The 21,209-nt window shown below is 54.0% G+C and overlaps 1 protein-coding gene across 1 annotated transcript; it reads right to left on the bottom strand.

Moving 5' to 3' along the window:
- Window positions 1-3,862: 3,862 nt before the first annotated feature.
- Window positions 3,863-19,059, bottom strand: TIPARP (TCDD inducible poly(ADP-ribose) polymerase; the record flags this gene model as incomplete). The annotated part of the gene is made up of 5 exons (XM_066326467.1): window positions 3,863-4,565; window positions 4,742-4,999; window positions 8,467-8,648; window positions 9,977-10,145; window positions 18,230-19,059. Coding segments are annotated over 5 exons (1,887 nt in total), but the record flags the coding sequence as incomplete, so codon positions are not given.
- Window positions 19,060-21,209: the final 2,150 nt, after the last annotated feature.

Here is a 21,209-nt window from a genome sequence, read left to right as displayed (position 1 = left end):
TCCGGGCCGGGCAGCAGATCCACCCTCTGTCTGCACGGACATCACGGATCCCAGAACCACGGCATGGGTGAGGAGGGACCTTAAATCCCACCTCATCCCACTGGGGACACCTCCCACTGCCCCAGGCTGCTCCAAGCCTTGTCCAACCCTGCCCTGGACACTTCCAGGGGCAGCCACTGCTCCTCTGGGTCACCTCCACCAGGCTGACCCCGTGTCCTGCCCCGAGCCCGTCCCAGGGCAGCTGCAATCCGTGGCTGTGGATTCCTGTCCCCGTGCAGCTGCACAGGCTGGGCCCTGCTGAGGCACAGGGAGTGCACAGAGTGCACAGACAAACAGCCCCAGCGTGGATCAGCACATGGGAATGTGCTCCTGGTGCACGGGGAGAAGGCAGGAGATGATTTATCACCGGCTAATTACGCATGAGACAACTTGTACCCGGCTGGTCGGACAAGAGGGAGCCCGAAGAAAATTGAGGCAACAACAACCCTTAGGTCAACCTGACATTTTGTTGTCGGGTCTGTGGGAAATTATTCTCATCAAAACAGACTTTGTAGCCATAAGAGAAAAATAAATATTAATGCAGAGGATGTGCTGCGATGGTTGGGTGGTGACGACATGGGCAGGGAGAGAGGAGCCCCAGAGATGGTCCCTGTGTCCATCCCCCGGTTCTCCCTCCTGGGTGAGCACCTCATATTTCCACATTAAAAACTACAAATAAAAAGATCCTGCCCTTGGGCTGGGCAGGGGTTTGGTGCTGGGATCACAAGGTTCATGGTGTGTTGTGATCTGTGCCTGCCATGACTCAGCCCCTCGTGAGGTGCCAAATTCCCCTGCAGCAGAAGGAAAGCCAGGGCCAGTCTGTGCCCACCCTGCTGTGGCACCCAGGGCACCCCGGCCTTGTCTCATCTGCTTCTCCCAGCAGAGTTGAAAGCAAAGGGATTTTTTTTTTTTCCCCAGGCAAAACTCTTGTGAGCTACGGGAGAGCCACAGAAATCCTCTGGAAGTCCTGGGAGAGCCACCCTGAAACCTCTCACTGCATCCACTGATGGCCTCACTTTTCTCCAGCACCTCTCTTACAGCCCCTGCCCCAAGCCTGAATCACACACACGGATTGCAGCCCGCCAGGAGCTGGGCTACAACATCCAGAATCCTGGATTTCAGGGTTTTTTTACCCCTCCCAGGGACATTGCTGTGGTTGGAGGTTGTCCAGGAGCTGGGCAGTTTCTCAGAGCAGGTCAATGCAGCCCTGGAGCAGCTGGTGTCACCTCAGGGTGACCCTGCTTTGAGCAGGACATTGGTTTAGACACCTCCCAAGGCTCCTTCCCACTCCCAGGACACTTCCCAGGGACCTTCCCAGCAGCAGCAGCCCCTCTGCCCGCACCTTCCTTGGAGCCCTTCCCCAAACTGCCCCACAGAGCTCTCGGTGCCTGGAAGGAGGGGACAGGGGACATTTCCCACCCCAGGGGCATTCTCTGATCAATCCAGCCCAGGCAGGGCAGAGCACGGCCAGGTCCCCGCGGCTGTCCCCAGCCCTGGCCAGGGTGACTGCCTCGGGAGCAGCGTTTGTGCCCTGTGGGAAGGGGCATGTTCTGGCTGTTCCCACAGCACCTTCGGCCTGCTGACACTTCAGTCTCCTCCAGGAACAGCTCCTGCCCTTCTGCCCAGCTCCCAAATCAGCTCCTGCTCGAGCTGTTCCTTCCTGCTGCCCTCTGGGGCACCTTTATCCCGCTGTCCAGAACAGGCTGTTTCATGACAAATCCCAGGGACCGCGGCAGAGGTGACCTCACCCTTCACTGTCACCCACGTCACTGCCCCGGCTCTGCCTCCCCAGCTGGCAGTCCCCAAGCACAGGGTCCCCAAGAAGTGACCAGAGCCCCCCTGGGTGCCTGGAGTACCCCAGACCCCACAGACCCCCCGGGTTCCCACGGGGACAGAAGCGCCACTCGTGGCCCAGCAGGTCCCTCTCGGCCAGGCCACCACTGGTGCCACCCCCACAGGGCCACCGGGTCCCCGCTGGCCTTTTCCCCACCCCCGGCCCTGCCTAAGGGTGTGTCACCCTGGCAGTGACACAGCGACATCTTATCCCAGCCCCTCCTTTGGCCCAGGGTTTCATCCTGCAGTGACAGCCCCGAACGCAGGGCAGGTGGCACCACAAGGATTTACCCGAGGAGGTTGATGGGTTCCATGGCAGGGCTGCCCCGGGTGTGGCTCAGGATGGAGCAGGTTGATGGGTTCCATGGCAGAGCTGCCCCGGGTGTGGCTCAGGATGGAGCAGGCTGATGGGTTCCATGGCAGAGCTGCCCCGGGTGTGGCTCAGGATGGAGCGGGTTGATGGGTTCCATGGCAGAGCTGCCCCGGGTGTGGCTCAGGATGGAGCAGGTTGATGGGTTCCATGGCAGAGCTGCCCCGGGTGTGGCTCAGGATGGAGCAGGTTGATGGGTTCCATGGCAGAGCTGCCCCGGGTGTGGCTCAGGATGGAGCAGGTTGATGGGTTCCATGGCAGAGCTGCCCCGGGTGTGGCTCAGGATGCAGCAGGAGGGATGGGGAGCGTTGGGAAGCTGCAGCTGGGCGCTGTTTCACCATCCCAGCCCGGGGATGTGCCGTGTCACACACGTGTCACTGCACTCGTGTCACTGGGACAGCCACAGCAGAAGCCCTGTTATTTCTCGGTGTCCCCTCAGGAGCAGCATTTGGGGACAGCAATTTCCCAGGGGTCCCTCGAGCAGCCGGTGCCACTTTATTAATGCAATTAATGTAATTAGGGGCACCTTCTGATCCCTGAAGAGCCCCGGAGGATGGAGGGTCAGCACTGCTCAGCTGATGTGACACGGGGACACGGCTGCTCCCCGGGGCCAGGCTGGGGTGGCACAGCAGGGGACAGCGGCTGTGTCACCCAGGAGGAGCTCTGGCCCCACAGGGTGGCTCAGACACTCGGCACGTTGGCAGGGAAACACCGTCAATATTTTCAGTGCCTCATCAGCGGCGCTGCTCCCTCCTCATCCCACAGCTCCGGGGAAGGTTCGGGCTGACCCCTCCCAGGGAGTGTCCCCGGGCACGGGGCTGTGGAGGAGAAGGGCCCAGAAAAAGCCCATTACAACATCCAAGGGACAAACACACGACTGAGCTCCCACCTGTGGAGACTGGGGCAGCTGGCCCACCTCAGCCCCTTCGTGCCAGCCCCAGCCTGGGCAGAAACCTCGAGAGGGGAACAGCTCAACACAAACCCACAGGAACAGCACCCCTCATTCCATGGCTTTGGCTCTGAGGTCAACCCAAAATCTCTGTCCCAAAGCCGCCACAGCCCTGGTGTGGACCCCCTGGAGCTGCACAGAGCCCCCAGTGCCACAACAGGGACATCCCCAGCTCTTTGGTGACTTCACCTTTCCTGAGCCTCCCTGCAGCCCTCCTCCCTGCCCCGGTACCTTTCCAAAGCCATCCCACGGAGGTGAGCTGTGCTCAGGAGCAGCTGCAGTCCCAGCTGGCAGCTCCCAGCCCTGCCAAAAGCTTCCCCGGAGATTGGGGGCACTGGAGGCAGCTGGTTGTGCCCTCCCCTCCTGCTCACCTGCAGCTGAGCTGATCTCAGGTAACCAGGAAGCCATCCCAGGTTTTAAACCCTCCCCACAGACCGTGCCAATCTCTTCCTGATTTTCCTTGATTTCAGAAAATGATCTGTTTGTGTTGTCCTGTTCAGTAATGCACAACAGGAGCAGGGGGTAGTTTTGTCATCTCTCCCTCAGTCTCTCTGAAACGTGACCATAAAAAGTAGTGGTTGGGAGAATGTCTCATTTAAGATCCTTGGGATGAAATGTGGCTCAGTCCCCAGACATGAAATGCCAGGCTGAAATGACACCCACAGGCCACATTCTGAAACATGAACATTTACTAACATAAATAAACAGTGTTTTATAACAAAAGGCACAGGTTTTTCAACTATAAACAATGGAAAAATATGTACAATTTCCACACAGGGAATCAACCAGCAAGTGCACAGTTGGTCACTTCAGATTTCCTTTTCTCCACGTCGTCCCACCGGCTCGGGAAGCGTCCGGATTTTCCTTCCCCCAACACAAAGCGCCGCCAGGCCAGAGTCTGTGACAGGCAGCAGCAGCACAGGCCGTCAGATGGAGACAGTGCTGCTGACCTCCTCATACTGGATGATAAAGTAGGGGTAGCTCTGGTCATCGTTGAAGATGACAAAGATCTGAGGCTCGAAGTAATTGTCCACGCAGGAGTCGTAGAGGTCGCTGGTGACGCTGCCGGGCTCCACGGGCGGCGGCCTCCTCATGGTGTGATTGCCCACCGTGTACCTGCCCGTGAGCACCTTGGCCAGGAACATGAAGTGCACGCCCTTGGGGGAACGTTTGGAGAAGTTGTGGGAGTAGCTGGCCTTCCTGGCAAAGTAGCTGCCCTGGCCAAACATGGTGGCGTGTTTGCCGCACACGCGCGGGTCGAAGTTGTGCTTGCAGATGCCGTCCACCACGTCCTGGGACGTGCCATGGAACAGGTGCCTCTCGTTCATGATCCTGTCCAGCCCACCCATCTTCTTGGACATGTATTCCTTTTTCCTGCAAGGCCAGAAAGGGAAGCGAGGGTGAGCGCTGGGTCAGCCGGGGAAAAGCTGCTCCGGTTACGGTATCACCCTCGGCAAGAGCCGAGCTGTGAGAGGAGATGGAAATCCCTCACAGAAAATTCCTCCCCTAGGAATATCCATTATTAAAGAACTGCAATTGCCTTCTCTTACCTTTTATACTTCTCCCAGAGGAACTGGTTCTGCACTCGCAGGATTTTCAAAATCTTGTATTTGGTCTCTGGCACAGTCTTGTGGAACAGGTTGTAAATGGTTCTGTAGCTTTTGTCTTCCTTCAGAACAGGCACTTGGATGAAGTCCTGGGCCGGATCCATTCCAATCCAGGTCTCGGGGTAGAAGCTGGGGCAGGTGGCAGCAGCTGGGGACAGGTCAGAGCAGGGGGAGGGCACGGCAGAGCTGCCACCCAGGGTCCTGGGGATGGACAGAGGTTGTGCTCAGACACCCCAGCAGCCTCCAGGCCCCTCCAGCCCATCCCCAGCCCGGCTGAAAAGCCTCTCATTACCATGGAAGTGTCCAAGGCCATGTTGGACAGGGCTTGGAGCACCCTGGGAGAGTGGGAAGTGTCTGCCTGTGGCAGGGGTGGCACTGGATGGGATTTAAGGTCCTTTCCTAACCCAGAAGACTCTTACTGCCATTGCCACAGCCAGATGTGGATTTGCATCTGCAGCAGGTTTATTTTCCTGCCCCTCCTCTGGGAATGCTGCCTGGAGAACCTCTCTGAGGGTGGGAGAAGCCCCATGGATGCCAGAAGGAAACCCTTGGAAAACCCAGCAAAGGAGACCAGCAGGGTCAGAGCTGCTGAGCTGAGCTAAGTGGCCTTGGTGCTCCCTGATCCCACCTGAGCGAGCAGCCCTTACTCAGCTGAGGAAATCCAGCTCCCTGGATTCTCCCTCCTGCACCAAGGGGAACACTGGGACCCACCTGCAGGGTGCTCACAGCAGCATAGCTCCTGCAGCTGCAGGAACACGTGGAGAGAGCTCCAAAGTCCACCAGGGAGGATCTCCCCAGAGAATTTCAAGAGGAAAAGCTGCCAAGCCCTGCAGTGCCCCGGAGCAGGCAGCAGGAGAGAGCCCAGGCACCCACTGGGAGCCCCAGGGTGCTCTCCAAACGCCACAGACGGCCAGAAATCAACTCCAATCCAAGGAAAAGCTTTGGGAGGGGCAAGTTTAGTGGAAAAAAAGGTCTATTTTTAAATCAACACATGGAAAGCTGTGACAGCTCTCCCACTTTTCAGGGCAGAAACAGTCTTGGAGTGTTCACTCCCTCCTGCTCGAGGCCAATGAAGGATTCCCTTCATTTGCATGGATTTGATTTGACTCAAAGTTCTTCTCACTGGTTATTAACAGTTGAGCAGAAACCCAGAAATTTGTTCTGCATATTACTATTAAAATAGCAATCAAATACCAAAGCGTGCCTTTGTTTTTAATTTGGTTTCCCTCTTTGATGGGCCAATGGGTAAAAAGAAAATATTCCTGTAGGGGCTCATCCCTCACACTGGATTGGAAGAGCAAGCAGAGATTGCCAGTAAATCATGGGTTAATGAGGAAGATATCAAAACCAATAAAAATCCTGCAGTGCTTTGGTGTACTTTGTTCTGTTCTTCTGACTGGTGTAAAATATTTATATTATTTATTCTACAGGGGAAGCCATTAACAAGTCAACGTTTTTCATTCCTATTCTTTATTCTTTTCCAATTTTAGAACAGATTTAAGCAGGTGGGAGGTGAGGGAAAGAACAAATCTCAGGTAGCATCATGTGGGAAGTGGAGGCAACACTGACTCCTGAAGGATGGACCCCATGAATATTTAAAACACTCCTGTTCTTGCCAGGAATCCATGTTTTTAAGTGAGCTTTACGAAGTCTTTGGATAAATAAAATCAGAATGAAGTTTGGTGCAGAACAGAATCTCAGAGTGTAGTTTGTAGGTTTGGTAGCTGGCAAGTTCTGGTCAATCCCTCACAAGCCCTTAAGGTCCAACAAAATCAGTTTGGAATTCATTGGGAATTGCCTCATTTTAGCAGATCACTGTGGTAAAATAGTCCCAGGCAGCAAAGCACGAGGAGGAGCCCTGGAATCCTCATTTTTCATTAGGAAGAGAACCAGGACTGCTCTAACCAGCAAATCCACTCTTGGCTTTTTACTGGCATCCTGCAGTTTCTCTCTAATAACCTGAGGTTTCCTTCCTGTAAAACCCCATGTAAAAATCACCTCCCAGCCCACGTGAGCCGAGGCTGGGGCCAAACCCCAGAGGGGTGAGGCTCTGTGACACTCCCAGTGCTCCCAGTAAGGAACCACGGGATGGTTTGGGCTGGCAGCACCTCAGACCCTCCCAGTGCCACCCCCTGCCAAGGCAGGGACACCTTGCACAGCCCAGGGTGCTGAAAAATGGGCAAGGATTTGGCAAACCTGGTGTTCCAACACCCACGTCGCAAATTTCAACAAGGATAAATTGTTTATCCTCAGAGAAATGTTACTTTGGGAAGAGGCAGGAGCTGCCAGCATGACCCAGAGTTTGGATTCTTGTTCCCATTTCCCACCCAACAGTGTCTGCTTCCTGTCACAGCCCAGGAAAACAACTTCTCATCCAGCCCAGGGTGGAGAGCAGAGGGAATTCCCCATTTTCCAGGATACCTCCTGCAGGAAGGGCACCAGGAATGGCCCATTTCCTACTGTAGAAAGGGCACCAGGAATTGCCCATTCCTGGGATACCCACTGCAGGAATTGCCCATTCCCTGGGATCCTCACTGCAGGAATTGCCCATTCCTGGGATCCTCACTGCAGGAATTGCCCATTCCCTGGGATACCCACTGCAGGAATTGCCCATTCCCAGGGATCCTCACTGCAGGAATTGCCCATTGCTGGGATACTCACTGCAGGAATTGCCCATTCCCTGGGATCCTCACTGCAGGAATTGCCCATTCCCTGGGATACTCACTGCAGGAATTGCCCATTCCCAGGGATCCTCACTGCAGGAATTGCCCATTGCTGGGATACCCACTGCAGGAATTGCCCATTCCCTGGGATCCTCACTGCAGGAATTGCCCATTCCCAGGGACACCTCCTGCAGGAATTGCCCATTCCCGGGATGCTCACTGCAGGAATTGCCCATTCCCGGGATACTCACTGCAGGAATTGCCCATTCCCGGGATACTCACTGCAGGAATTGCCCATTCCCGGGATACTCACTGCAGGAATTGCCCATTCCCTGGGATACTCACTGCAGGAATTGCCCATTCCCGGGATACTCACTGCAGGAATTGCCCATTCCCTGGATGCTCACTGCAGGAATTGCCCATTCCCTGGGATACTCACTGCAGGAATTGCCCATTCCCGGGATACTCACTGCAGGAATTGCCCATTCCCTGGATGCTCACTGCAGGAATTGCCCATTCCCTGGGATACTCACTGCAGGAATTGCCCATTCCCAGGGACACCTCCTGCAGGAATTGCCCATTCCCGGGATACTCACTGCAGGAATTGCCCATTCCCTGGATGCTCACTGCAGGAATTGCCCATTCCCTGGGATACTCACTGCAGGAATTGCCCATTCCCTGGGATACTCACTGCAGGAATTGCCCATTCCCGGGATACTCACTGCAGGAATTGCCCATTCCCTGGGATACCCACTGCAGGAATTGCCCATTCCCAGGGACACCTCCTGCAGGAATTGCCCATTCCCGGGATACTCACTGCAGGAATTGCCCATTCCCTGGGATACCCACTGCAGGAATTGCCCATTCCCTGGGATACTCACTGCAGGAATTGCCCATTCCCGGGATACCCACTGCAGGAATTGCCCATTGCTGGGATCCTCACTGCAGGAATTGCCCATCCCCAGGACACCTCCTGCAGGAATTGCCCATTCCCGGGATACTCACTGCAGGAAGGGCATGAGCAGCAGGCAGGAGCGCAGCAGGGGCCTCCTCTTGATCTCCCTGCGGAAGCAGGAGTTCTGCTGGAAGCCGTCCCTGATGTTGAGGATGTACTGGTTGTGCCAGGTGACGAAGCGCACCTCGCGCAGCCCGCGGCAGCTCGCCTCCTCGATCAGCCTCACCACGGGCTGCAGGGGAAAGGGGAAATGGGGGGAAACAGGGAAAGGGGGGGAAAACAAGGGGAAATGGGGGGGAAAACAAGGGGAAAAGAGGGGGGGGAAAACGGGGGGGACAGGGGGAAAGATGGGGAAACAAGGGGAAATAGGGGGGAAAACCAGGGGAAATGGGGGGAAAACAAGGGGAAAAGGGGGGGAAACAGGGGGAAATACAGGGAAACAAGGGGAAAAGAGGGTGGAAGTGGGGGAAAGCGGGGGGAAAACAGTGGAAAATGGGCAGAAAATAGGGGGAAGAAGGGTGGAAGCAGGAGAAAATGAGGGGGGAAATAGGGGGAAAACAAGGGGAAAAAGAGGGTAGAAGCAGGGGGAAATGGGGGGAAAAGGGGAAAATGGGAAATAGGGGGAAAACGGGAAATAGGGGGGAAAATGGAGAAAACAAGGGGAAAAGAGGGTGGAAGCAGAGGAAACCAAGGGGAAACCAAGGGGAAACCAAGGGGAAGCCAAGGAGGAAACCAAGGGGGAAAGAGGGTGGAAGCAGGGGAAAATCAGGGAAAAATGGGAGGAAATAGGGGGAAAACAGGGAAAACAAGGTGGAAGCAGGGGAAAATGGGGGGAAAAACAGAGGGAAAATGGGAGGAAAACAGGGGGGAAATGGGAGGAAAATAGAGGAAAATAGGGGGAAAACACACATGTAAGAAACTACACACTCCCAAAATTCCCATTCCTGTTCTACCCTGCACAAAGCCAGGCCTTGCAGTTCTGCTGGCAGCTCAAGCACCCTCACAGTGTTATTTGTGGTACTTGTGCCCAGCTCTCTCCAGTTCTTACACTCAGGAATTATTTCTGGGACTGCCAGCACTGATGAGGTTTCATCCCAAACATCAGTGCCTGGTCCAAGGGCTGCACCCCACAGCTCTGGCAGTGCTCTGGGGACAGAGAAATCAATTCAAAACTGCCAAGGTAAATGGAGGAGGTGTTCTGAAAGCTGCAGAAACTGTCCCAGTGTCATAAAAACAAATCAGGCTGCAGAAAGGCTTCCTTGGTATTGCCACAAGCTGGTTTGCTCCCCAGTGTGACAGCCTGGCCAGCCCTCATGTCTCTGATGTTTTCAGGGTAATTCAGGTCACAGGATCACAGAAGCACAACCCAGGCCAGCAGAGCTGTCCCTTTATTGCTTTCTCAGTTCCACACCGACCCTCCTCATCCTCACAGGAGCCCCAAATCACTGCCCTGAGTGTCTGCAGAGGAGCCAGGCTGAACATGGATGCATCCAGCGTGTGCTGCATGGAGAGTTTGGGGCTGCAGGCCAGGAGCAGCACTGGGAAGGGAAGGGGCCATACCTCAGAGTACTCTCTCCAGCCAAAGTGGTCTCTGCAGAAGTATTTCCACACGGTGTAGCAGTTGGAGCTGGAGCTGGGGCACGAGGCTGTGGACAGGCGCCGCATTTGGTCGAACTCGGCACTTTCATACAATTTCATAAGGTTCAGATCCACCCAGGACTCCTGGCCCCTGGGAAGGGTGGGAGAAACACACAGTTCTCACTTTTGGTATCCCACTAAAACCCATGGTTTTCAGCACTGAGGGGCAAAACCTCAAACCCAGCAGCTGTCTGGGGTGTAGAATCCCAAAATGGTTTGGGTTGGGAGAGAGCCTAAAGCTCATCCAGTGCCACCTCAGCCACGGGCAGGGACACCTTCCACTGTCCCAGGCTGCTCCAAGCTCTATCCAGCCTGGCCTTGGGCACTGCCAGGGATTCAGGGGCTCCCTGCACTGTGCCAGGGCCTCCTCCCCCTCCCAGGGAACAATTCCTTCCCAATTTCCCATCCAATCCTGCCCTCTGGCAGTTTAAAGCCATTCCCCTTGTCCTGGTACTAAGTGCCCTTGTGAAAAGTCCCACGGAGACTCAAGAGGAGAACAGAGATTTCTGAAGAATTTCTCCTCACCAACTCACCAAATAAAGGTCTCTATTTATAAAATAAAGCAGTTCAGAGGAACTATTTGCACAGAGAGAACGAGCACGTTGAACTCTCAGAAGAACAGGGCACACAACCCAAATTTGGTGCTGCAGAACAGCACAATTCAAAATAAAACTCCACCAGCTCTCAACAGCAGAACGTGACCCCACAAGAAAGTTTCATTTTCTCTGTTCCCTAAATGTAAGAAATAACAGAAAGGTGTAAACTTTCCAGGACACTGGACTGAGCAGGTTTCCTCGACTGGCAAGTTATAACACTGATAGATGTTTTCCAATGAGTGCAGCCAAATTAAGGATATTTAGGCTCTTCCTCCATCCTTCCCAAGAACTTCAGCCTAATCCATGAACCCCCAGGGCCCTTCCCCTTCAGCATGACAAACACTCTCGAGATGTTATGTACAAATAGACGAGTGGAGAAATCTGGTTTATAAGTGCTCTGAAAACGTGTGTGGTTTGCAGCTCCTCTCCGAGTTCGGGGACGTGCGGCGAGTTACCGCAAACAGGTTCAGAAAAAAACCAGAAACAGGGGCTGAGCAGGAAATGAAACCCTGTTCCCATCAGAACAGCTGTGACACTCAGCACTGCTCACACTCGAGCACCCTGCCATGCTGAAACTGGTGATTTTCTCTCTCTGACTAAACCAGTTCCTCTCTGCACCAGCAACAACCTGCCGGCCCCTCGGGGACCTCAGGGCCTTCAAAGAGCCCAAGAGGCTTGAGAAGGTTTTGTAAGTCAGGGCTGGGAGAGGCACCCTGAGCTCAGTGCAGGCACTGACACTTCCTGGTGACACCAAAGCAGCAAGATTTCATCTTGTTTGTGCACTTGGCTGAAGCTGCAGGGGAAGGACTCCCCCAGAGATGAGCCAGGCTTTGGGTGGGGGACTGAGGGTTTAAACTGCTGTAGGAAATCAAATGTCACTTCATGGATACTGGCTTCAAAAGATCAGAGAAATCACAGATTTGGTTAAATTGGAAAAGTCCTCTCAGACCATTGTGTCAAACATTCCCCCAGCACTGCCAAGGCCACCACTGCCCCGTGTCCCCAAGTGCCACGTGCCCAGGGCTGTTAAATCCCTCCAGGGCTGGGATGGGGACTCCACCAGGCAGCTGTGCCAGGGCTGGACACACAACCACGAGTTTAATTTTGAGTCACAGGTCCTGGAATAGCAACAGCAGAGCTCAGAGAGCAGAGCCAAACGTGCTCCCATGGAAAGGCACCGAGGGAGGAAAAGCCCAGGGAACATTCCCAAGGGATGTTCAGCAGCAGCTCTTCCCACTGGAGCAGTAAAGGCCAGCAGTCAGCAGGGTTGGGGTGTGACAGGCACACAGGAACCTCTGCAGCAGGGCAGGGGCACTAACAACCCATCTGAGCCTCCAGCTCCTCAGTGTCTCCTCAGTTCACAGCCCAGAGAGGGGCAGCAGTGCCAGGGCAGCTCAGGAGTTTCAGCTTTTACTGAATTTGCCCTCTCATCAAGTCACGCTGCTTCTCCCTGTGGTGACCGTGGGCCACGTGGGAGGTGACACCTCACGCTGGGGAAAGATGCACAGACACATTTCCCTCTCAGCCTAAAGGCTCCATCCTCGGGGGACAAAAGAGCCCAAAAGGAGTGACTTTGCTGCTTTTCCTGTGTTTATTTTGTAAAGGTTGGAAAGACTGTTTTCCCCTGCCTTCACAACTGCTGACTGGGGTGCTTGTGAGAGGAATCTTCTGGAATTTTCACAGCGAGGGGGTGAGAATTTACACAGCTTGTAAATGTGAAACAACAGCTGACACACAGCTGGCCCATATATGTGTGTGTGTAAATACAGCTTAGATGAACGTCTGGCAGGGAAAATAAAAACAATAATAATAATAATAATAGTAATAGTAACCTCCCCAGCTCTGGATCAGGAAGTCCTTGAGGCAGGGCTGCTGGAGGAGAAGAAACTGTACTAGAAGTTGTTTGTTCTTCCCAAGAACCCACTCCTGGCCACTCCTGAACACCAGGTCCTGGCTTAGGGGGGGCCTGGGGCTGAGGCACGGGAAGTTCTAAACTCCACAGCAGTGAGGATGCTGAACACATCCCCCTCTCCCAAGGGTTCCACAGGCAGCCAGTTTCCTAATTCCAAGCCCAGCTCCTGGTGCTTGCAGGGCTCCAGGGGCTCTGCTGCTCCGGGTGTGCATGTGTTTGGGAGAGGTTGGTTGGTGTTTTAATTGTTAAATCGGCAGAAGATGCTCCTGGCAGGGCCATGACCTCGAAGGGTCCTTTCCAACCTGAACTGTTGATGTTTTAGAGGAGCACAAGCACAGCTCTGAGTGGCTGCAGAGCTGGTACAGGCAGGGACCCTAAAGCTCACCCAGTGCCACAGGCAGGGACAGCACAGTGTCACATTCCCAGGCTGCTCCAGGGGCATCCACAGCTTCTCTGGGCACCCAGAGGTGCCAGGGAGGAATTCCTTCTCAATACCCCACCTATCTCTGCCTTCTGGCAGAAGAAATCCATACCCGCTTGTCCTGTCATTCCAGGCTTGTCCTGAAAACAAATGCTCCACGTCACACCTTCCAAAATCAACCTCCCAAACCAAGAAGCACTCCTGTGTACAAGAATCACATCCTTAATTATCGCTCAGCTCAAATCCCTCCCGATTTCAACAACTCAGGAAGGAATTTCCCCATCACTGCTCCTGCTGAGCAAATGACTGTCCCAGCCCCTTTGTGTCCCCGTGCTCTGGAGTGGGCAGTGCTGTCACAGCCCTGTGCCTGCTGCCTTACCTGGGAGCAGCTCCTGACAGCAATCCCGGATCTTTGTTTCGGGAAGGGCAGCTCTAGTGCCAGGAACAGCCTGACCTCAACCTGCAGCCAGGTGACAGCTGTGCCCCGAGGTGCACTGTGTTTGCTGACAGGAAACAGGAGCAGGGATGGCAGCGATTGCTGGTTCCTCCTGCAGCACTCGGGGCCTCCCCGGGTTTGGACAGCCAATGAAGGTGCATTTCCTATGGAAATGGTGCTGCAAAGTGCAGCACACAGAGGAACCCACACAGCAGCAAGGCAAACGCTTCCAAAATCACTTCACGGGAATTTTAGCCGAGGCTCTGCCTTGCATTCCTCCTGGAAAGGAATGAAAAGCAGCTCCCAAGCACTCTGAGGGTATAGCCAAGAACCTCCTCCAAACGCAGGCAGAGGGACTCTCCGCTGGTTTCCCATCTCCCTGTTATCACTAACTCGTGCCTTATCTCACACACTGTGGCACTGTGTGGATGACACAGAAAACTTGTGACATTTAACTATTTGATGGGCCAGGGAACCTGCAGAACTCCCCAGACAGCTGCTGTGAGAGAGGCTGTGGCTGCCCTGGCTCCCTGGAATGTCCCAGGCCAGGCTGGACAGGCCTTGGAGCAGCTGGGACAGTGGGAGGTGTCCCTGCCATGGCACTGGATGGGCTTGAAGGGCTTTTCCAAGCCAAGGCACTCTGTGATTCCACGATTCCACGGCTGAAATGCCTCTCTGTGGTGCATCTGTATGATTTGAACACGTCAGGCACATTCTGTCAGCCCCAGAGAAGGAGCCATCCCACACACACACAGAGGAATGAAGGAAAACCAGTTTCCTGTACATTTCGTTGTGTCCATGCCTTTCCTCCCCAGTCCCCTCGCATGCCCCCTGAGAACTCCACTGGAACACCCTGTTTTTACAGAGTCACAGAATCATTAAGGCTGCAAAAGACCTCCAGGAACACCGAGTGCCACCTTGTCACCCAGCCCAGAGCACTGAGTGCCACATCCAGTCATTCCTCAGACACCTCCAGGGATGGGCACTCCAAACCTCCCTGGACAGACCCTTCCTGTGCCTGACCACCCTTTCCAGGAAGAAATTCCTGCTGATATCCGAGCTGAACCCACCCAGGACAGCTTGAACTTCCTCTTGTCCTGTCAGCATTTCACCCAAGAGCCAGGAGTGTGCCCAGAGAGAACAGCTCCCAGGCAGAACACGTCCCACCGCAGCCCTTCCAGCCTGGCTTCCCTTCCACCTAGAAGGAGCCATTCCATAAAACTTACAGAAATTGCAGGAAAAAGAAAGAAAAAGGAAAGAAATCAAAGCAACAGCAAGAAGCTGCTGTGTCAGGCGAGCTGGGAGCCCCTTTTTGCCAAGAGAAAGAGTGGAATTTTCAGCCAAAGCGGGGGGAACTGATGGGTCAGGAACTGCGGAGTTGTTTTAAACAAATCCTCCTGTAATCTCTAATGCTGGTGTGCTTGTTTTGAGAAGCAATGTGTGCATGATAGGACAGGTGTGTGTGTGTTTGTGTGTGGGAAAACCTGCTCAGCTCCTCAGCCAAGTATTTCCCCTTAGCAAGGAGCATCTTAAAATATCCCAACGTGGGCATCTCCTGCTGGAAAGCAGCACTTGGCACTGCTCTCTCTTTGCTGCAAGCTGGAACTTCTCCAGGGCCTCTCCTCTCATCTATGAAGAAAACTCAGTGCTTCTAAGTGCTTTAACCTGTTTAAGTTGATGTTCCCCCATTGGTTTAGATAGCTTGGTATGTGGCTCTACATACTTGGCAGAGTCAAGAATACAAAAAAAAAAAGAGTCAGTAATTTATGATAAATACTCAGTTTGAGGCCAAACTGCAGGAAGCAGCTGAAGGGGTTGCATTTCAAAGTAACTAAACAAGGTTTCCCACTCCTCTGAGATCACATTCCCTTAGGTGAGAGGCAACAACTCGATGTGTATTTTGACATTACTCATCTCAATAACTTATCTCCGTCATTACTCATCCCAATAATGAAGAGGCAGGAAGGTTTATATAAATAGTTCCTTGAAGAACACCCTAATTTAGAGCTCATTCCCTAATTGAGCCGAGAGCCAACACTTTCTGGAAGGGCCCATCTCCCCGGGGGCAGCGCCGGTGCCAGGACTGCCTTGCTCACCACACTCCCCAAGGCGTGTGGGCCACAGAGCAGGACAAACAGCAGCCTTGCTGGCCAGGCTGAGTGCTGAGCAGGCGTTTCCTCTGCCTGCCAGCGAGCAGAACAGGCCTGCAAAGCTCGTCTGACCACGGCAGATTAATGGCTTTAACTCATAATGCCGTAACCATGGGACGCGGCGCTGGCGGGGCACGTTCGCAGCTCCCCGAGCTGCCAGGGGACACGGCACAGGGACCCCGGGCACCAGCCAGCCCCAGGGACCCCCAGGCAGCCCCGGGGACCCCCAGGCAGCCCCGGGGACCCCCAGGCAGCCCCGGGGACCCCCAGGCAGCCCCGGGGACCCCAGGCAGCCCCGGGGACCCCCCCACACCTTGGCAGTTCTCCTCACACAAGGTGATGTTGCCTAAGAAGAAGCTGCGCTAAGATGATGCACAGCGAAAAACATTTGACCTCCCGCCTCAAAACCTGGCTTAAAAACTTGGCAAGTCGAAGTTCTAAAGGAGGATCAGGCTCAAAGTCTGAAATCAGAAGCTCTGGTCTTAAATAGAGCTTCGCTCTAAAGGTCTCACTGACACTTAGCCAGACGTGAAGTTCTTCCAAGTTTGGAAGAGATCTTCAAGATCAGCTGATTCCATCCCTGCCACGGCAGGGACACCTCCCACTGTCCCAGGTGCTCCAAAGCCTGGCCTTGGGCACTGCCAGGGATAGCCACAGCTGCTCTGGGCACCCTGTGCCAGGGCCTGCCACCCTCCCAGGGAGGAATTTCTCCCCAATAATGGGTAAATCATTTCTCCCCAATAATGGGTAAATCCGCAGTTCGGCAGAACCCACTCAGCCCAGCAGTGCCAGCTCTGTGTCCCCAGGCTCTGAGGGCAGTGTCCCCCCAGGCTGTCCCCAGCTGGATCAGACAGGCAGAAACCCCTGTCCCTCGGCCCCACCAGGACTGCAGGGCCAGTGCAAGGGAGGTGTCTGTGCACAGCAGTCCCCAGGCTGGCGGTGACTGAGGCATGACCAAGCACTGTGTCTGTCACCATTAATCATTCCCAAGTCCATCCTGCAGGACACAGAGCTCATGTGCACTGATGGATTTGGTGACACAACTTCTAAAAGAAAACCATTTGCTCACAAAATCATTTGCACAGAGCTCAAAGTTAAATCATTTAATGGGCTTGTCTCTGGCTGTGCTGTTTTGTTTCCAGAAACCACTTCTAGCACTTGGGAAACAGAAGTTCCTCTGTCGTAAAATACACCAAATTTTATCTGCTATGCACTTACAAGATTTTTCCATTTTTAAAAAAAAAGACTGGCTTATTTCTTCATGACAATTCTATAAAATATAGTTGTTCCCTACTACATGTCCTACTTCACTTTCATTTTCAGTGTGGGGTGTCCATATTCTGATATTGCCATCACTAAAAAGGCCCTGGCACAGGGTGCCCAGAGAAGCTGTGGCTGCCCCTGGATCCCTGGCAGTGCCCAAGGCCAGGCTGGATGGAGCTTGGAACAACCTGGGACAGTGGGAGGTGTCCCTGCCCATGGCAGGAGTGGCACTCTGTGATCTTTAAGGTCCCTTCCAACCCAAATCAGTTTGAGCCTACGAGAAAGGTTGAATTAGTGTCTAATCCAACATCTAATTAAGTGAAAGTAAAGACTAATGCTGACTTTAAGCACTAGATTCGGTCTCTGGTGCCGAACGAGCAATCTCAGCTTAATAAATGAAAATAAAATATTGAGAAAGCAGAGATATACTTCCTCCAGGAACTGAAAGGAAGAAGAAGCAGTGAGCAGAACCCTGGAGGGTTCAGGTGGCAAAGGCAGTAGGAAGGTTTCACTCCAGAAATGTCACTTTGAACTGGAGTTGCACCAGCCAGGCAAACTTCTCCTCTCTTATCTGCCCTGCCACAATATGCACCACACACTTCCTCCAGAAAAAAAACCCAACCCAGTCTGCACCCTGCACTGACTGGAGCCTATGAACATCCCTCTTCCCCGCTGCTCCCCGAACTGGAACCTGCAGGGAGAAGCTGAAGAAGGTTTAGCTCTCAGGGTGCAGGAGCCCACACCGGTCACACAACATCAACCCAACAGCTGTTGGCTAATTTTAGAGCACGAGTCAATAAACACGGCTCTGCCAGAGAAAACAATAACTTCCAATAACGGCTTTGACAGTGGAGATGATCAGCATTTCTGCCAGTGTGGCTCAGGGAATTTGCTGAAACATCCCCACTGACTCCCAGTGATGGTGACATTTCCCAAGGTGTCCCCAGAGCCCCCCTCCGGTGTAGCTGTGTGGGCTGCAATGGTGCAGACTGTGCTGGACGTGCACAGCCAGCCTGTGCTCACAGTGACACATTGCTCTGTCATTCCTGTCCCCAGCCCTGCCAAGGCTCTTTCATGCTGCCACTTTGTCTAACACAGAGAAAAGACTAATTAGGAACACCGAGAACAAGCACAGCATTCCACAAGAGCCTCTGAATTCCTACGGAGCTGAAGTTTTCTCATTACACACACTCTAAGTCCTCCAGCTTCAAAGAACACATTCCAGATGCCAAGTAACAGTTTTACAGGTGTACAAGAACTTTTTGGTGGAGTTACACTTGCTGGACATAAATCAGGAAACACCATCCCAGGGTTTATAACACACTTGGGGGGGAAAAAAGGCACATCCTGTAATATTTCTGCACCTTCCCAACAAGGGAATAAATTGAGTTACCTACCGATACTTGACTTTGATCTTGTCATTGTCAGGGTTGCAGTAAAGCCTCTCCAGGTGCTCCTGGGAATCGTTGGTCACACTTTGCCACCTCTGGGTTGCTGTCCTCCTCACCTGCCAGTGATAGGGTAACACCGTGTGGTGCTTGGGACAATCGCTGCCGTAAACACAAGTGCCCTGGAGAAAATCCACACAGATCTCAATCCCGTCCTCCTGGTGGGTGTGATACTGCAGCTGGTTCAAGAGCTCAAACACCAGGTCAAGGGAAGCCTCTTCACTCTTATCCTGGAATATCCCAGCACTGAATTTATTGCTCGGGGTCAAGTTGTATTGCACTGGACAGCTGTTCTCCTGGAGCAAGCCAGATGTGTAGCTTTCCAGAACCTTGTCAGGGAACAAAGGACAAGCTGCACCATCACCACTCGGGTGCAAAGGATGATCCCGGAATGATTCATTACCATTATCGGCAGCAGTTCCAGGAGTTTCTGGGGAGAAGCCTTGCTCTCCTGACTGGCCATCCTGCTCGGGATGCCCGGGGGAAGGACGAGCTCCTGGCAGCTGACCCTGCACATCTGGAGCTGTTGGCACCAGCACAGTCACGTTATTTTCTGGCTGAGGGCAAGAGGTCCCGAGCTCCAGAGCCTTTTTCACAGCAGGTTCACATAAATCTCCGTGGCCACCCGCTGGCCTCGGGGCACAAAGACCCTGTCCAGGGCCCCAGCTCCCAACAAGCTGGTAAAGATGGGCCGCAGAGCCCGCAGGGCTTTTTGTGTGTCCAGTCTCTTCTGCACCTGCTGCTTTCTTCTTGAAGCAAGGCTTCACTGGTGGATCTTTTCAGCCAGCCTCACTTGGGCAGAGAAGTCCTCCTTCATCGCTGGGCAGGGAGCCTGGGGCACCACGCACGCTGCCTGCGCCTCGGTGTCCATGGGACACGGACTTTGCTCTCTCCGAACCACTTCCCAACGTCCCAGAGCCTCCCCGAGAATCAATCTAGGGCAGAAAGGAAAACAAGATAGTTAATCTCTCTAATTGCTCACGGTTGACACGAACAAGATCACCCCTGGAGAGGATTTCGAGCCAGCAACAGCAAACTCCTCCCCTGTCTGTGACTGCGGGTAGCCCTTAGGCACGTAAGCATGAAAACAGCTAAACTGGGGCTAATTTAATCCCAACCCCAGGCTCATGTCCCCGCACATCCCGGCTCAGAGACACGCCGGCAGGCACACACAGTCCCCGAGGGTGGGCACGGAAGGGGGATGATGTTCCGACGCCTCCTCGCTGTCAGGATGTTCCACAAAGCGAGCCCACAAAAGCCAACCTGCCAGCTCTGATTTCTGTGCCTCCCTCACACACGGACCTGAAGCGGCATTTCCCCCGCTTTCAAACATTACCTGCAGCGGTTCCTCTCCCACCGGAGCGGCAAACCTACACATTCCCTTTGCCAAATTCCACCGCCGTGTGTCCTCCCTCGTGTCACCCTTCCCACATCCCCCCGGCAGCAGCGCCGGGGGACCCACGGAAAAAAAAAAAAAACCAACTTCCCACGGCTTTCAGCGAGGGAATTGACCCTGCTGGAATGGTGCCGTGCTTCCCAGGGACTTCCAGGGCTGCCAGCCCCGTCCCTGCCCTCGCCCGGTGCCACGGCGGGCAGCAGGAATTCAAACCGAAGGGTGATGGTTACTCAGGAACCGAGAAAGACCGTGGCTGGCAAGCTGCAGAATTGTATTGTTTTCAAGCACAAATGAGCGGTGTACGTCACCGAAAGCGAGCGCTGCGCCTTTTAATCAGGAATCCTGTAATGTTTGATTACGTTTAATTAAGGCACCTTCAATCTGGTGTGCAAGCTCAACGCTCAGAGCGGAGCGCCTTAAGGATTACTTCCTGGATGAACGCATTCCGAGCAAAGTTACTCCTCACTTCAAAACAAAATCACAAACAAAACCAGAGAAAAGTTGGCAGGATTTCTTACTACTGATGATTTGCCCTGGAAAAATTTCTCATTGAGTCTTCCGTTTTTGGAACATTCATTTGTAAGGCTTTTCCATTTCCCTGGGAAACAGCGCGTCAGGATTGCCAGGAAAAAAAAAAGAAAAAAAAAAAAAAAAAAAAAGTTGTGCCTCTCCAGTTTTCCCCCTTTTAGATTAAATTTAAAGCAATCGGTATATCTGTTTGGCAGTTAACCCCAAAGTCATCGGTGTATCTGTTATTCTTCCACAGGCACCCAGGCAATTCCTCCAAACCACCGAAGGCACCTTCAGGTAACTCCAAAGGTTTCAGAATCCTGGGCTCCGGAGAGAAGGAAATGTTCCCGTCCATGCAGCGCAGGTCTCACTGCACTGCCCTGGCCAGGAGCCAGAGGATCTGCCGGGGCTCAAGGACCCCTGCAGCTCCAAGGTGCTGAGCAAGTGACTTCTGATCTCCTCCTCTGCTGCTATTTCAACATTTCTCTTCCTCACTTGACCAGCAATTTAAGTTTGGCTGGTATTTTACAGAACCGCCTTAGCGAGCAGAGAGCCGGATCCCCTAACGACTCTTAAAATAATTTAAAAAGGGAAAAAAAGGCAGGAGGAAGGGCTCGGAAGAGGCTCCGCCGGCGCTCCCGCAGCGATGCTCCAGCGGCGCCGAGCTGTGCCCGGGCTTCGCTCCCCAGCGCTCGCCATCGCACGCGAGCCGCACCGCCTCGGCTCCAGAGCCGCTCCGCCGCCCTTCAGAGCCCTTTCCACAGGGAACAATAAAAGCAGCAGCCCAGAGACACGAGCTGAGGCCGGCGGAGCTGCCGGGGCAGCAAGCCCCGGGACCTACCGGCGCGGGCTCCCTCGGCGCTGCTCCGCGTTCTGAGCCCAAGCCACGGTCACTCCCGAGCCAAATCCCTTGTCGTCCTTGATGGAGCCTTACCGGCGGGCAACGGGCCGGTGCGGGGGGGTTCAGCACCGCCGTGGCCGCACCGAGGGCCCGCCGCTCACTCATCTCATCTCTCCCGGCCG

This window comes from Sylvia atricapilla, chromosome 10, assembly GCF_009819655.1.
Source record: "Sylvia atricapilla isolate bSylAtr1 chromosome 10, bSylAtr1.pri, whole genome shotgun sequence".
In the NCBI taxonomy this organism is placed as follows: Eukaryota; Metazoa; Chordata; class Aves; order Passeriformes; family Sylviidae; genus Sylvia; species Sylvia atricapilla.
Note: the sequence above shows the minus strand (reverse complement) of the source record. Positions and strands in the feature narration are given on the sequence as shown.